The sequence below is a fragment of the Mustela nivalis genome (assembly GCF_964662115.1).
Source record: "Mustela nivalis genome assembly, chromosome: 17".
Lineage (NCBI taxonomy): Eukaryota > Metazoa > Chordata > Mammalia > Carnivora > Mustelidae > Mustela > Mustela nivalis.
The window spans coordinates 22,716,270-22,734,003 of NC_139036.1; the positions used below are offsets into that span (position 1 = coordinate 22,716,270).

General features: G+C 40.9%; 1 protein-coding gene across 1 annotated transcript in view; it reads right to left on the reverse strand.

The window, feature by feature from the left end:
- The window catches only part of CRLF3 (cytokine receptor like factor 3), a 37,112-nt gene that overhangs the window by 9,721 nt on the left and 9,657 nt on the right, over window positions 1-17,734 (reverse strand). Inside the window, 5 exon segments of the mRNA XM_082707353.1 lie at window positions 5,124-5,256; window positions 5,964-6,186; window positions 9,673-9,850; window positions 10,343-10,430; window positions 13,126-13,333. Coding sequence (XP_082563479.1) covers window positions 5,124-5,256; window positions 5,964-6,186; window positions 9,673-9,850; window positions 10,343-10,430; window positions 13,126-13,333 — 830 coding nt within the window.

The window sequence follows — 17,734 nt, forward strand, 5'->3', positions numbered from 1 at the left end:
GTGAAAGAGAGACAGTATGTGTGTTGGGGGAGGAGAGGAACAGGGACGAACAGACCCCACCCTGAGCTCAGAGCCTGATACAGAGCTCAATCTTATGACCCTGAGATCAGACCTAAGCCGGAATCCACAGTCAACCCACTGAGCCACCCAGGTGCCCCTGGATCTTTCTTATACTAATTTATAAATGCACTACTCTATGTTGAATCGAAGATTCTGGCCCCCCCCCCCTTTTTTCTTAAATGCCACATTCCCAGCCAAGTACGATAGATACCATCTGAATGGAGAAAAGGTTGAACGAAATCACTAGCCTCGTTCAAAGACTGGAGTTGATTAGAAGATCTGTCCTTACATTTTAGAAAAGTAGTTTAAGACAGAGAGAAAATGGGTAGGAAAAAGGCCTAAGAAACATTCCTTAGATTATTTGGAAGAACTGTTATATGTGAAGACTTCAAAGCAGATACACCTTCATGATATCATGAAACACTCCATCTAGAGACAAACTAAAAGCCAGAGTATATAATCTTAAAGGCCATCTACTTAGGAAACCAGCTGTCTTACCTCACCCAAGTCTATATAATCAAGAGTCGTGGGGGAAAACTCTTCTGTGTGGCATTCCCATATCTGTCATAAGAATCAAACTCTAAACTGAAAGGACTGTGTATCATATTCCTAGAGGAAACCACTTTAGCAAAATATAAAACCTAGCAAAGCTGTATTCTCCCCAGGACAAAGCATTCTCTCAGTATAAGGAGAAACCAACAAGATTTCAAAGAATCTAGATTAACTTTTTTTTAAAGTTTACTTAAGTAATCTCTATACCCAATGTGGGGCTCAAATTCATGATCCTGAGATCAAGAATCACATGCTCCTTTGAGCCAGACAGTCACCCCAAAACAAATTAACTTCCTAATCCTAGTAGGGACTATGCCCTATTTCTCAGGAAATATTAAATTAGTAATTTTTTTTTTAAATTTCTTCAACAGAGAGAGATCACAAGTAGGCAGAGAGGCAGGCAGAGAGAGAGAGAGGAGGAAGCAGGCTCCCCGCCAAGGAGAGAGCCCGATGTGGGACTCGATCCCAGGATCCTGAGATCATGACCTGAGCCAAAGGCAAAGGCTTTAACCCTCTGAGCCAATGAGGGGCCCTGTAATTTTTTTTTTTTTAATATGAGGAGCTAACAGTTAGAATTGAAGATATACCTGGTGATGAAAGAAACCAGCCTTATATAGAAAAAGACTCTTTAAGTAAATTTATTCAGAAAAGGGCATGCTAACACTTAACCAAAGGTAGGCATTAAACCAAGTGGCCCCTTTCTAACAGTTTTCAACCACAGCATTTCTAAAGTCAAGCCCCCAAATTCTTGGACACTTCTCCCATCAAGAAGCAGGGTCTATGGGGTGCCTGGGTGGCTCAGTGGGTTAAGCCTTTGTCTTCAGCTCAGGTCAAGATCTTGGGGTCCTGGGATCGAGCCCTGCATGGGGCTCTCTGCTCAGTGGGGAGCCTACCTCCCCCTCTCTCTGACTGCTTCTCTGCCTACTTGTGACCTCTCTGTCAAATACATAAATAAAATCTTAAAAAAAAAAAAAAAAGAAGCGGGATCTATGTCCCTTCTCTGGGACCTAGACTCTGAATGAATGGTAGAATGTGGTAGAAGTGATACTATGTCAAATTCTAGGCCCAGACCTTAAAAACTGGCAGCTTCTGAAGCTTCCATTTTCTATCTCTTGGGATGCTCAATCTTGGAACCCAGCCACCATGCTGTGAGGAAGCCCAAGCAGCCCACAGTGAGGCCTGCACAGGGAGACACCCAGAACCGGAATTCATTTGCCAGCCATGTAAGTGAGCCATCTTGAAAGCAGATCCACCATCTCTAATCAAACTACTGCAGCTACTAACACAGAAGCAGAGATGAGCGGTCCTCACCAACCTCTGCAAACTGCAGTTTCCTGAGCAAAATAAATGACTACTGTTTTAAGCTTTGAGTTTTGGGGTGGTTTGTTACACAGCAATCAAGAACTATAATATTAAATTTTTATGTTCTTTTAAAGAAAAGGTTTATAACAAAAAACAGCTAGCCTGTTATTGGCTCTTGATTCACCACCTCACATGACCTGTGGGGAGATTAAGAGCACAGACTTTCCAGGCTAGACTGGCAGGATTTGAATAGTTAAAAGTCCCATGGTCCCTGTGCTTCTGTCTCTTTATCTGTAAAAGGAAGACAGTAACCTCCTAGGCTAGGAGGATTGATGAAGGCTGTTTGAAAGGACACTGTTTAAAGAAAGCAGGTGGTAGAGAGGAGAAAGTAAAAATATGGTTAAAAAAAAAAAAGTAAGACTAGGAAATCTTGGAAGCAAGGAAAGGGAAAGTAGGACTGTTCAGACAGAAAATCAAGAAGAGGCCTGGCCGCCAAAAGAGACCAGGCTCTAGAGACTGGTAGAGCCCGCCAGTAACAGGTTTCTTGGCTTCTACAACTCTGCGCATTCCAGCAACTTCAGCAGGAACGGACTGAGCTGAGTGATGTCACTGCCTGCAGGAGTAGAATCTTCCTTCTATCTGTGAGGCCTTCACACACCCTCAAAAAGCTGAATAAAGTTTTACCTTCTGTACTCAAGTGGACCTATGTGCTCCTCCCCCATAGAGGCCATCCTGCACCCCCATCTTCTGGCTTCACTGCTGATGCATGCAATTCCTTTCAACAGGGAAAGAGGACATTTCCATTCCACATTCAAAAGAAAAATGACAAAAATGCAAAGGTCTGGCTACAGTAATAGTGAGCCGAATGAAGCTGGAGTTAATCGCCCTGCCAAGTGGGGCCTGGTTAGACATCTTTGGAAAAGAAGGAAGAACTAATGATTTCTTGAGGCCTACTAAATGCACTAAATCCACTTAACTATCTACAGATAGTATCTACAGATAGTTAAGTGGATTTTCATCCATTTGGGTAACTTCCAATGTCTTAAGAATGACAGAAAAAAACAAACTGGAAGTATGCCATCTATTAGACCTTTCTGTGTTCACAGAGGAAGGATTTAAAATCAGGGGAGCATAAGGTCATCATCACCAGGGGAAAGGGTCATAGAGGAGGGAAAAGGAAAAGAAGCATACAGACACAGAGAAACTATAAACTGCAACACTAACTAGAATCGCATTTACTCACTCTGCTGTGAAAAAGACAAAAAGAAAAGATAGAGGCTAGCTTGGCCATTTACCAGCGATGTGACTTTGGGTGAGTGACTTAACTTCTGTGTGCCTTAGTATTCTCATCCCTAAAATGGGTAATTACACCTATTTCATTGGGTTATTGTAAGAATATTGTAAGAATCAAATGACAGTACCTCCTGTGCAATAAATGCTATTTAATTATTAACTGCAATTAGTATTACTATGATTACTATTCTTGCTGAGACACCTGACCTGAAGAGATCAACTCAGGAAGCCCTACCATTAGACAGGAGCACAATGTTCTCTGGAGATTCACTAATGGCAGTATTTCTAGAAACAAAGGACACAAGCCAAAAAAGGGCTTGTTAATATACAAAACTCAAGAATTCGCCTTTGGGAAATAACTAAGTGGACTTCAGGTACTAGACTCTATTTCTTCCTCTCTTTGTCAGTATTTTTCTGGTTAAGTCATTCTTTATAATTTAAGGGATGAGAGATACCAAAAATGAGACAGAGTGGGGGGATGGGGGGAGGCATAGGGTGGTTGGGTTATGGACACTGGAGAGGGTATGTGCTATGGTGAGTGAGTGAATTGTGTAAGCCTGATGATTCACAGAACTGTACCCCTGAAATAAAACATTATTATGTTAATAAAATTTAAAAAAATGAGACAAAGTATAAACTAGTGCATTCTGAAACTGATGACAGTTTAAATGACTTGGCTGGGGGCGCCTGGGTGGCTCAGTGAGTTAAGCCGCTGCCTTCGGCTCAGGTCATGATCCCAGGGTCCTGGGATCGAGCCCCGCATCGGGCTCTCTGCTCAGCAGGGAGCCTGCTTCCTCCCCTCTCTGCCTGCCTCTCTGCCTGCTTGTCATCTCTCTCTGTCAAATAAATAAATAAAAAATCTTAAAAAAAAAAAAAAAAAGATTTACATTTAAAATAAATAAATAAATAAATGAATGACTTGGCTGGTGCAGAACACACCCACATTAGCTTACATGAAGCTTTCAGTTACTCTCCATGCTTCATATGACAAGGGGCTGAGAACAGGAACTTGGAGCCAGCATTCACCATAAAACCTCATGATCTCAAGGCCTACAAATTAGAGGAGAGTTTGCTACCCTAATTTTCCAAATCAAAACCGTGTGTGCCTGAGTGGCTCAGTAGGGTAAGCGTCTGCCCTCAACTCAGGTCATGATCTCAGGGTCTTGGGATTGAGGCCCACACTGGGCTCTCTGTTCAGCAGGGAGTCTGCTTCTCCCTCCCAACAACACCCCCCCACCCCCACCCCCGCCGACTGCTCTCCCTCTCTCAAGTAAACTCTTCAAAACAAATAACAAAGTGGGCTTTGCTTTCTAGGATGAGCTATTCAGAAATAGGACTATAGAGAATATATCTCAGAACATGAAAACAAGGGAATTATTTAATACAGGAAGAAATAGGTAAAGAAATAGAAAATAGATTGGTGGTAGGAGAGCTTGCTTTTGGTTTTACAGAGAATTATACACATATCTATGTACGTACACATGTATTTTATGGATAACTATATACATTAAGTATTTAATTCTCAGTGCATTTACACTGAAGGGTTGTCTCTCAGAGACCTGCTCATATCGCTTCACAAAGGAAAAAAATTCTTGGTCTCTGATTTTTTAGGATTAACTTTTGAGAGGTAGGCTACTTAACTCTATCTCTCCAGAAGAGATATAAAATAGTATGTGCTATGTATGAGGCATAAGCAAGGCATCTTTTGCACTTTATCTCAGTTCATCTTTGTAATAGCTCTATGAATACGTCTGAGAAAACCACAGCCAAAAGAAAAGAGGAACTCTCCCCAGAGTAACACTGCCTATAAATGATGAAATAAATTCCCGGTTACTTTGAATCCAAAGCTCGTATGTTCTATGCACATCAGTTTGCTGTCTGAGGCATGACAAACAGATTCTGTAACATCTACTTGCCTGAATGTCAATGTCTGCCCACAGAAGTAAGTTGGAGCACTGGAGTAGAGCACACCTGAGGACTCAGAATCGTTCCGGAGGGCTATATTTCTTCGACTACTCAGGCTGTACCCCTCGAAGCCAGCTGTCCACTCTTTTTAGAAAGCAAAGAGATAAAAAATTATTAATACCTTTTGAGGAGTATCTTCAACACAGACACATTACATAAAACTCGGAAGCAGAAGAGGCTACACTTAGGGGATATGGGCAAGTTCTATAAAGGAAGAGATTCAGTGACAGGGTATCCTGGTGAATCTTAAATAAATAAATAAATAAATAAATCACAAAAAAATGTGTTCGTCTATTCCTGCACAGTTCTGGCAGGAACAGGCAGAAGATCAAGTGAGTGCTGTCTCCTGGCTAATGAAATCAGGGTGAAGCATAATTGTTTGAGTGTATTCCAAGCCTGATTAACAACTAGTTAACAAAGGAGTCTGAATATTTTAAAACAGTTATACAGGACAGACCGATTAGATAGTCACTGAAGGTCTAGAAAATCAGTATTTTTTTTTTTTTTTTAAATCAGTATCCTGTTGCAACACTTCAAATCTTTGGATTTCAGGGATGCTGATAATCCTCCTAGCACTATTTCTGGACTCTGGAGATAAGAACGGATGAAAAGGTCTCAAAATTTCTATCCAGTAATTTGAATAGGAGACGTTCCACGTTGTTCTCACCAATTCAGGTTTTATGGTCAGAAAACCTGGCTGGCCGTGTGCAAACACTGTGCTGCCTTCAGCACAGACAGGCACCAGCATTCTGAGACACAGCTGGGCTTTAGGAGAGAAGACAACAGCATACCATGAGGCACCAATGTGGAGTGACCCATCTGGGGGACGCTCCAAGGACTCCACTCCTGCCGGCCATCTCCTCGGGCACAGACTCTGAACTGATAATCAACGTTGGGGTCTATGTGCAACACTATGAACTCGGTTTCAGAGCCTACATATACGTCCTCAAAATGATTGGAAGTGCACTTGCGGAACTGCAGCCTGTAATCCTGGGCCGTGAAGTCGTCATCCACCTAAGGAGAAAGGCTTTGTGTTAGGTAAAGGTCAGGGAGCAGTTTCTCCCAGCATCATGGCTTAAGAATTCTGGGGCCATGCACAGAAGCCCACGTGCTGAACATGAGCTATTCTCAGGGAGAATTCATCATTACTGCCTGTCTTTTCTTTATTGAACCATGTGCTCTACACTTCCCAGTTGGATTTGTGGAACTTGGTTTCCTTTGAAGAAACGGCATGTTTTCTCTTTTTTTTTTTAAAGACTTATTTATTCATTCTAAAAGGCCTTAAACATCTTGATTGCCAGAACACTATGTTCAGTGGTTACAATTTTGTTTTTACCAATTTTCCCAAGCAGCAGTAACAACAACAGAGTTGACTTATAAAAATGAAGAAAAAAAACACAAAAAGAGCACACACACACAGAAGGAAGTGGTGGCTGCTTCTTAGATATTGATATTGGGGGTCGTGCTTTCCACAGCCACCACCTGGTAGCTACAAAAACCCCCAAGTGTAATGACAGTGTAATCTCTTTGAATTGTATGCATTATTATATCAAGGAGTTAGCTATCTTGTATGAATGCACTCTTCTGTGTTTAGGTATCCCATGCCACTCTTGCTGTGAAATTGAAGTTTATGTAGAAAAAAACCTTTTACTATATGAAACTTTACAGCACTTGTGAAAACAATTCAATTTGGTTTATGCACAATGTAATATTTCTACAGGTATCATCCAAAATTCCCCAGACAAGGCTCTCATCCTCATGAGGTTTTGGCCTTAGCCTAATCCTGTGGGACTGTTCTATTAAACTGCTGCCAGGATTTTACATCCTGTTACCTCCACTTTCTAGAACATATTCTCTACTAATATTACTGAAACCAGTTTCTACTTCATACATTTTTTTTTTTAACAACAGCAATAAAATTTATCTTCCAGAAGTCAAGTCCTCTTAGGAAAGTGATAACAAGGGGCACCTGGGTGGCTCAGTGGGTTAAAGCCTCTGCCTTCGGCTCCAGTCGTGATCCCAGGGTCCTGGGATCGAGCCCCGCATGGGGCTCTCTGCTCAGCGGGGAGCCTGCTTCCTCCTCTCTCTCTCTCTCTCTGCCTGCCTCTCTGACTACTTCTGATCTTTCAAATAAATAAATAAAAATCATTAAAAAAAAAAAAAAAAAAGAAAGTGATAACAAGGGATGCCTGGGTGGCTCGGTTAAGCAGATGCCTTCGGCTCAGGTCATGATCCCAGTGTCCTGGGATCGAGTTCCACATCGGGCTCCTTGCTTGGCAGGGAGCCTGCCTCTCCCTGTGACTCTGCCTGCCACTCTGCCTGTGCTCACTCTCTCTCTCTCTGACAAATAAATAAATAAATAAAATCTTAAAAAAAAAAAAAAAAAGAAAGTGATAACAATTATCCATTTTGTGTATTACTATTTTAACATTATTGCTTCCTGTACCTGTACTTCCTTTAATTGATTTTGTTCCTCACCATGGGGTCTTGCCTCCCACCCCCCCATAAAGGAATACACTGTTAAAAATAATAATAAATAAATGTTAATGTATTTATTCATTCTAAAAGAGAAAGGAGAGAGCATAAGCAGGGAGGGGTGCATGGAGAAGGACAGAGAGAGAATCCCCAAGCAGAGTCCGCACCGAGTGCGGAGCCTGATGTGGGGCTCGATCCCAAGACCCTGAGATCACGACCTAAGCCAAAATCAAGAGCCGGCCACTCAACTGACTGAGCCACCCAGGTACTCTGAAATGGCATGTTTTCTATACAATAAGGCGAAAGATAAAATATTGGAAGTTCAAAGATCAGAATCCCACAACTACCAAAACCAAGATAATTCATATACAGAATATATAAAGGACTCCTTTAAAACTTAATAGAAGAGAAACCACCCAGTAAGAGAATGAACAAAAGACACAAATAAGCATTCTAAGGAATTAGAAATATATGCTACAAAAAAATACATAAAACTATTTGAAACCAAAATGAGATACCATACCGCCAAAAACATTAAAGTTCGACAATGCCAAGCATTGGTCCTGAGTACCAGGAACTCATACACTGCTGGTAGAAGGAAACTCTGGTACAATCACATTGAAAAGAATTTGGCATTTCTGGTACAGTACAAATCCAATACTCTAGGACCTCAAAATTTTACTGGATATATATACTTGAGGAAAAATTCCTAGCCATGTACACAAGGGAACATGAATACTGCTTATAGCAAAAAAACCAGAAACCCTAGATCCACTGACAGGGAAAAGAATAAAAATGCAGTAAGAGTCTTTATTTTGAACCAACAAAAACATCTATTTCTTTCTTCTATAACAAGGTTTCAGTAAAAAATCCATTGAAGGGGGGCCTGGGTGGCTCAGTCAGTTAACCATTCGACTCTTGGTTTCAAGTCAGGTCTGATCTCAGGGTTGTGAGATTCATCCCCACACTGGGCTCCATGCTTGGCAAGGACTCTGCCCGTCCTTTTCTCTGTGTGTGTCTCTCTCAAATAAATCTTTAAAAAGAAATCCACTGAGGGATGCCTGGGTGGGTCAGTTGGTTAAATGTCTGCCTTCGGCTCAGGTTATGATCTCAGGGTCCTGGGACCAGGTCCTGTGTCAGGCTCCCTGCTCAGCGGGGCAGTGCTTGTCCTTCTCCCTCTGCCCCTCCCCCTGCTCATATTTGCTGTCTCGGGCATACACTCTTTTTCAAATAAATAAAATCTTCTTTAGAAATCCATTTAAGAAAAAACAACCATTTCCAGACACTCAGTACCCACTCTGAATGATGTATCTGTCAACAGCCAAGACACTCACAACTTATTTGGACATGATTTCTATCTACAATATGGTAACTCATATACATAATATGATTTAATACAGAAAATTCTCAGCAATGTTGAGAATATGAAGAAACCACATTTTAGGATTTTTCTAAAAAATTTATTTATTTGAGAGAGAGTAAGAGAGGGAGAGAGAGAGAACACAAGCAGGTGGAGGAGCAGAGGGAGAGGGCGAAGCAGGCTCCCCACCAAGCAGGAAGCCCCTATGCAGGCTCCATCCCAGGACCTTGGGATCACGACCTGAGACAAAGGCAGATGCTCTACTGACTGAGCCACTCAGGTGCCCCTAGGATTTTATTTCAGAAGGATCAGTTCAGTGTGGAACAGAAAATATTAGATATCCAATATTAGCTATCATCTTTTGGCTTTTGTAATAAACAGAAATGGGAGAGATCTTCAATTTACTAAGGGTTAACTTTGGGAAATTTGTGACGGGAAATACTGTTGTGATACAGAGATTGTTAAATGTACCTTCAAAAACAATTTACCTCAAATGGGAGGAGCTACCTGCTTTCAAGTTCCTGTGATTTCAATTGTAAAGCAAAAGGGACTTTTGTTTGTGAAGAGAAGAAAACGTTCAAAGGTAGTTAATAAAAAAATCTAAAAGGCCCTCAGATTTCAAATCCATAATGTTGAAGCTGCTTCCACAATTCTTAATCACGCACCTTACACCATCGAACAATGATGCCTCCTGGTTTCTCTATTAGCTCTTCGATCTGGACTGGTGGGCGAGATGCTACTGTTCCATGCTTGAAAATGTGGTCTTTCACTATGTTCAGAATTGAGTCATCCAACTGAGCGGACAAACAAGGCACATCAACCAGTAAAGGCACCTCTGGTAAGCTGAGGAAACAAAGCTTATGTGTTTACGAGGCTTTTAATGAAGGGTTAAAAATATGAAGCATACTTTAGATCAGTCACATACTACATAATGATGCTGAAGCCCTCAGGAAATAATGTTAATGAAAGCAGGGGCTGTGGAAGACATTACATAAAGATTCTCTTCCCAAATAAATATAAGCAAGAAAAGAGAAAATTGGTAGGATCACCACTGTCAAGTTTATACCAAAAAATCAGTTTCAGTACATTTAGAATTTCTTAAAATTTAATAATTTTCTTATACATTAGAATTGAAGAAAATCTATAGTAATACTATACCAAAAATTACAATGGCAGCTAGTTCATACCATTAATACTGGTACTGGGCAGTGAACCTTGAAATATATATTTTCTATCTCATTTACTCAGAATCTTTAATGAGGGGCAGGGGGAGGAGAGGGAATGCAGGCAGTTTTAATGCTTAAAACTAAGCCTGAATGGCACTAACTCCTTTACCTGTCCAACTGAATGTGTGAGGCCTTTTTGGTAAAGTTCCACAGTTTTTCATTCTGTTCTCCTACACCACCAAGAATGGCAATCTCCCCTACAATCAGGAATGAGAGAATAAATACACCAAAAAACGGTCACATTTAAAGTAATCACTACAGCTCATGTCTAGGTAGTCTCTGGTTTTCTTGCAAATAATTCTTAAGTGATTCTACAGTCAAGTTCCCAAAAAGTGAAAGTAAAAACTATTCTAGAAGTGACTCTAAGGTGAAGCTCACAAAGAAAAGGGATAAATAATGGTAACATTTTACCAGGAATGAAAGATTCTGCTCTGTATGAAGAAATCTGATCTGTTGACCATTTTTACCCAAAGGAGAGGGTCTAGGTCCTTTTTCCACCTCTCCTACAGAATCACGATTTACAGAACTCTAGCACAAGCCAGGACAGATATTACGCTGATAGAGAAATAGAGCAAGGGTCTTTTTCTTTTTCTTTGAGAGAGAGAGAGAGAGAAAGAGAATGCGGGGAGGGAGAAGCAGACTCCCCAATGAGCAGGGAACCTGATGTGGGGCTTGGTCCCAGGATCCTGGGATCATAACCTGAGCCGAAGGGAGATGCTCAACTGACTGAGCCACCCAGATGCTCCACAGGCACAAGGTCTCATAAAATCAAGTGATACAACTGTTTTCCTAAAAGAATATCACATATTAGAAATTATTCCACAGAAAAATAAAGAAGAAAAGTTATCTAAAGGCATTAAAAAAAAATAACCAACTGCTATGGCCTTCCACACCCTCCATTCCCTCTGAATGTCCCCTGGAATGCCTTAAGTTTTTTGGGACCACAGGACAGGACATTCTCCCTCAGCAAGAGGAAAACAGGACATATTGAACACTGCCTCAAAGTCCTCAAAATTCCATAAATAAGTTTTTATCCCTTGGGAGGGAGGAAAGAGGTTGAAATTCAAAATATTTCTTAAGTCTAAAACCATTTAAGCATCAGATGCTGTAACAAACAAGTTTGTGCCTCAAAGGATTTCTTTTCTAAAATAAGAACATTTCTCAGTCCTCGGGGTGAGGAGTAGATACTCCTGACCTGTGAACTGCTTCTGGGTTTGTTTCCCAATGCAAAGCCTCTCAGGAAAGAAACTCTGTGGCCCCACGAAAAAGAATTTTCTCAAAGGCAGTGTTATGGTCAGTGGCAAATAAGCAGTTCTCACTGAAAAGGAGACAAAATGTCATGAGCACGTAAAGGTAACAGCAGTGCCACATTCTAAATGGGACTGAAAGGGGATGAATTTCCAGTGAGAGCGACAGACGTGTGAGCCATGCACCCTCTCCGTCCCATACCATTCACAGGACTCAGGGCAGGATGGGTACTTTTCAGGCTCTGGCTCTAGCTCCTTTGTCCTCAATTGTCCTTTCAATGCTGGCATCGCCTACCACGCTCTCTCCTCATAGGACACACTAGCTTTGGAAGATTTACTAGCTCCCACGGAGTCAGACTTGATGCACACACCATCAATTACCATCTTGCCACACTGATCTCTCTCCTAAGCCACACGCCACATGCCCAACTACTGTCTGGGCATCGTGAGCATCTAGACTCTACACGCCCCAAACTGAATGCCTCACTACCCACTGAAGCCCACCTTTCTCCTTTGTTTCCTACATCAGTAAACAGCACAATTCAACCTGCTCATCCAAAATCCGGCTGGTTTTGGTCATCCTAAATCCTTCCCTTTATTCTCCAACCTAGCTCCAGGCAATCACCAATAATCAACACTCACTGATAGGTAAACTCGTAAATAATTTTCTCTCTAAAAAGTCTTAAAATCAGCTCCACTTTGTCTTCACCATGATGAAGCCCAGTGCCTTCTTCATTTCCTGCTGGAGTAGTGCTACATCTTCTCAATTGGCCTCTTTGACCTCTAGTCTTAGGATCTCTAATACAATCTCTAAACTACAGGCAGCATCATTTTTTTAAAAATGCAAATCCGATTGTGTAACTCTGCTGCCTAAAATACTTCAATAGACCCCTGATATGCCATTCACTTCACTCGTGATGCTACTTCTGCTTCCAATCGTGCTATTACCTCCGTCTCTTCCTTTGTCGCTTAATGAATTCCGTCAAACCTCTGTGAACTCCTCCCACAGAAAACTATCCTTCACTCTCCCACAGTTAAGCACTTTCCCTTCCCTGCTCCTTTAGGTCTTAGATCTCTCTCAGCACGTATGCCTCTCACTGTGCTGTGAGCCCCAAAAGGCAGAACCATTACCTTTTTATTTAATGTACTTGATAAAGATCTGTGTGAAGAGAGGAAAGTGGACATGAAGACAGGAAGATATCAAGGCAAGATCTGGGCGTGCTTTAACCAGAGTAACTGGCTGCAGATAGGCATATAACCACTACGATTTCAGGAGTAAACACCAATTATAATTTTTATCCTTCTAAAACTAACAAAGGAATTAAATTCTGTGAACACTCTGAAAAATATATGAACAGACTCAAAAGGACCTTAAAGTCACAGTGTTAGCAGTGAAGAAGACACTACCAAAAAACCATTTGAGAAAAATCATTATCCCTTGTCTTATAGCTGATTATAATTAACATTTTAACTACATTCATCCTGGGAGACCTTGGTGTGTATCTGCCATCCTATATTACAAACTATTCAGAGGTAGGAACATGGTAAGTACTGCACAGATGGCAACAAGCCTGCTGGCACCCTGAGAAGTTAGCAAAGAGCCAAACTGAATGCGCCCCACTTGATAGGCTCCCTGGACTCCCACCTTCTTGGACTAAGTCCTCTGCAGTATTAACTCCATGCTCTATGAGCTTCTGGCAGTCATCTAGAGGTTTAATGGTTTCCTGTTCAATCGTGTCCACCTCTTGCAAAAGGGTCACCAATCGTTCATCCAGAAGCTTCCCAAGGGTTCCCTTTAAATCATTAAAATGCTGTTTGAGGACATCTCTTGTCTGTGATGCACTCTCTTTGATCTGAAAAGAAAGAACAAAAAATTCAGAATTGGAATCTCTAGAAAAGCCTAATCCCCAAGTATCACCTCTAATCCCAAGGCACTACACAACGATCACCTTCCATTTGTTGACAAATCAAATGTGATTCATTTGCACAAACTTGCAGAAATGCACAGTACTGGTCTTCATGTAAGACAGAATGGGCTCAAACTGTGGTTTTGTCATTCACAAACTACATCCGTCTGGTCATGTTAATCAAGCACACCACACCTCAATTTCCTTATTTGTTAAATGAATATAATGTTTACTTCATGGAGTTGCTGTTAACAGGATTAAATAATCTATGTATTATGCTTTGTAAAATTACTGGCACATTGTTGTTCCCAATTTAAAAAAATATTAGAAAGTATCATTATCACACAAAGTAGTTCTTGGCAATAGTATGTTTCAGTACAGAACAATTTTTAAGTAGGAGGGAGTTAAAATTCATTTTACTGAAAAGTAGTAAATAAATGGTAAATCAGAAAACCATACTATAATGAACTATTGGGATTTCATCAAGATCAAAAGCTTTTGCACAGCAAAGGAAACAGTTAATAAAATCAAAAGACAACTGACAGAATGGGAGAAGATATTTGCAAACGACATATCAGATAAAGGACTAGTGTCCAAAATCTATAAAGAACTTAGCAAACTCAACACCCAAAGAACAAATAATCCAATCAAGAAATGGGCAGAGGACATGAACAGACATTTCTGCAAAGAAGACATCCAGATGGCCAACAGACACATGAAAAAGTGCTCCATATCACTGGGCATCAGGGAAATACAAATCAAAACCACAATGAGATATCACCTCACACCAGTCAGAATGGCTAAAATCAACAAGTCAGGAAATGACATTTGCTGGCGAGGATGCGGAGAAAGAGGAACCCTCCTACACTGTTGGTGGGAATGCAAGCTGGTGCAGCCACTCTGGAAAACAGCATGAAGGCTCCTCAAAATGTTGAAAATAGAACTGCCCTATGACCCAGCAATAGCACTACTGGGTATTTACCCTAAAGATACAAACGTAGTGATCCAAAGGGGCACATGCACCCAAATGTTTATAGCAGCAATGTTCACAATAGCCAAACTATGGAAAGAACCTAGATGTCCATCAACAGATGAATGGATCAAGAAGATGTGGTATATATACACAATGGAATACTATGCAGCCATCAAAAGAAATGAAATCTTGCCATTTGCGACAACATGGATGGAACTAGAGCGTATCATGCTTAGCGAAATAAGTCAAGCAGAGAAAGACAACTATCATATGATCTCCCTGATATGAGGAAGTGGTGATGCAACATGGGGGCTTAAGTGGGTAGAAGAAGAATCAATGAAACAAGATGGAATTGGGAGGGAGACAAACCATAAGTGACTCTTAATCTCACAAAACAAACTGAGGGTTGCTGGGGGGAGGGAGGTTGGGAGAAGGGGGTGGGATTATGGACATTGGGGAGGGTATGTGCTTTGGTGAGTGCTGTGAAGTGTGTAAACCTGGTGATGCACAGACCTGTACCCCTGGGGATAAAAATATATGTTTTTAAAAAATAAAAAATTAAAAAAAAAAAAAAAGAAAGCCATACTATAAGGGCCTCTGCGGGGCTCAGTCAGTTGAGCATCTGACTCTTGATTCAGCTCAGGTCATGATCTCAGGGTCGTGGGACAGAGCCCTGTGTCAGACTCACACTCAGCATGGAGTCTGTTTGAGAGTCTGTCTCTCCTTCTCCCTCCACTCCTCCACACCTCTAAAATAAATAAAAACTAAATAATAAATAAAAGAAAGCCGTAATTTTTTTTTAAATCACCTAAGGGATAAAATGCTCTCATTATACTAAGAGAAAGCTAAGAATTTATTTATAATTCAAAGGGGCTCATAGAAGGCAGAAAATCTTCATGAAAACATACCTCTGGGATAATAATTTAATCTTTTCTGAGTCATTTTCCTCTTTGCAAATCTCAATGAAAGGTTTACAGACACTCTCTTCCCATTAAAGGAATACTCCATACCCTAAAGAAATTAATTCAATTTCAGAACTTACAAATTCCCTCAAATCTCAACCATGGCTGGCCAGTAGCAGTAATTCTGAAACTCGGTTTGCAGAAGAATCATGTAGGCTGCCAGATACAATTTAGAGTGCAGGGCTCCATCCCAGACCTAGTGATCCGGAACCTCTGAGGAGGGCTGGAGGGTATGGACGGAGTTCTTGTCCACAAGCACCCCTGTGATTCGGCAGCTCACACTTTGAGAAACATTACCCTCTGGTCCACAGAGCTCAGATTAAGAGCTGCTGTTCTAGGAGACAGGACAGGGAAATCTTTACAGCTCACACATATTTTGAAAACAAACCAGTTGTCTACACAGATACAACCCTTTTTTTTTTTCTAAGATACAGACAAAGCACAAGTCACTCACTTAACAGGAAAATTCTAAAAACCAAATAGTTCTGAATCAAAGCAAACACACATTTTACTTTGGTGATATTACCATATTAGTTTCATAATGACATTATTACATTTATTTATTTAACCCTTTGGCTAACTTTATCTTTCCAAGAGTGTTTGAAGTCCAAGAATACCCACAAAGTACAGGATTTCAACAGTTAATAGAGAAATTTAGAAAGTTTTCCATTTATTCTCTAAAACTAAATTTAAAAAGCAGAATACAGGGGCACCTGGGTGGCTCAGGCAGTTAAGCATCTGCTTTCAGCTCAGGTCATGATCCCAGAGTCCTGGGATCGAGCCCCATATCAGGTACCCTGCTCAGTGGAGAGCCTGCTTCTTTCTTTACCCCTGCATGCCAGTCTGCCTACTTGTACTCTCTCTCTCAAGTTTAAAAAAAAAAAAAACCACCACCACCAACAACAAAAACTTTAAAAATAAAAATTAAAAAGCAAAATACAAAATTGTTTTCCAAAAACGTTCACAACCATGTAAAAACAAAAGGTGTCAATGCTCAGGAAGAACAACAACAAAATACAGGGGGGATTGGCTGAAGTGGATAATGGAAATAATTTTTTCTCCTTTTGACAGTAATGTAACTTACAACAGTGTATGTGCAGTAAATGGTGGAATTCGTTAAATCATAAAGAAAAAGAAAGACCCTACTATAAGTTTAATTGTTAAGTAGTCTCTGTACACTTACAAGGGAGCTTCCATGAAATAAACCAAAGCCAAAATTTAAAAAGAAAGGGAGGGGGCCGTACTCAAAATGTTCCAGTTCATTACTCATCTGTGGGATCCTGGGTCCTTAAGACTCACACCCTAACACACAGAGCACCTGGGAAACAAATGTTGTTGAGTAAAAACGAAGTTAACTGTGTACATGTATAAGGCCTTTTAAATTTTTTTAAAAGATTTTTAAATTTTAAATTTTTAAAAAGATTTTAAATTTTTTAAAAGATTTTAAATATTTTAAAAGATTTTATTTATTTGTTTGATAGAGAGTGAGAGAGAGCAGAAAGGGGAGAAGGTCAGAGGGAGAAGCAGAGTCCCCGCAGAGCTGGGAGCCTGATGCAGCACTCAATCCCAGGACTATAGGATCATGACCTGAACCGAAGGCAGTCGCTCAACCAACTGAGCCACCCAGGTGCCCCTGTAAGACCTTTTTTAAAGAACCAGGGAGAGCACGTCTCATGATTTCGATACATCACCTGGAATACTGTTAGAAATATAGACCGTTAGGCCCCACCCAGAACTACTGAATCAGAACGAACATTTTATTTTTTCTTTTTTTTTTAAGATTTTATTTATTTATTTGACAGACAGAGATCACAAGTAGGCAGAGAGGCAGGCAGAGAGAGAGAGAGAGAGAGGAAGAAGCAGGCTCCCCGCCGAGCAGAAAGCCCGTGCGGGACTCCATTCCAGGACCCCGAGATCAAGACCTGAGCCAAAGGCAGAGGCTTCAACCCACTGAGCCACCCAGGCACCCAGAATGGACATTTTATTATTATTTTTTTTAAGATTTTATTTATTTATTTGACAGAGAGAGATCACAAGTAGGTAGAGAGGCAGGCAGAGAGAGAGAGGGAAGCAGGCTCCCTGCTGAGCAGAGAGTCCGATATGGGACTCGATCCCAGGACCCTGAGATCATGACCTGAGCTGAAGGCAGAGGCTTAACCCACTGAGCCACCCAGGCGCCCCTAGAACGGACATTTTAAACAAGATCCCCAGGTGAATCACGACAGACCTTATAGATACCAAAATAAACGAAGACATGTTTAAGCACTGTAATTCAGTTCACACCCCCACAACCAAGAGGAAATTCTGCAGTTGAGAAGCATACAATGAGGTCCTGTCTCACTCTTTAACGGATACGGCACACACAGGAAGTACATTGGTTAGGTAAAGTCAATTTCCTCTTTAGAAAGAATT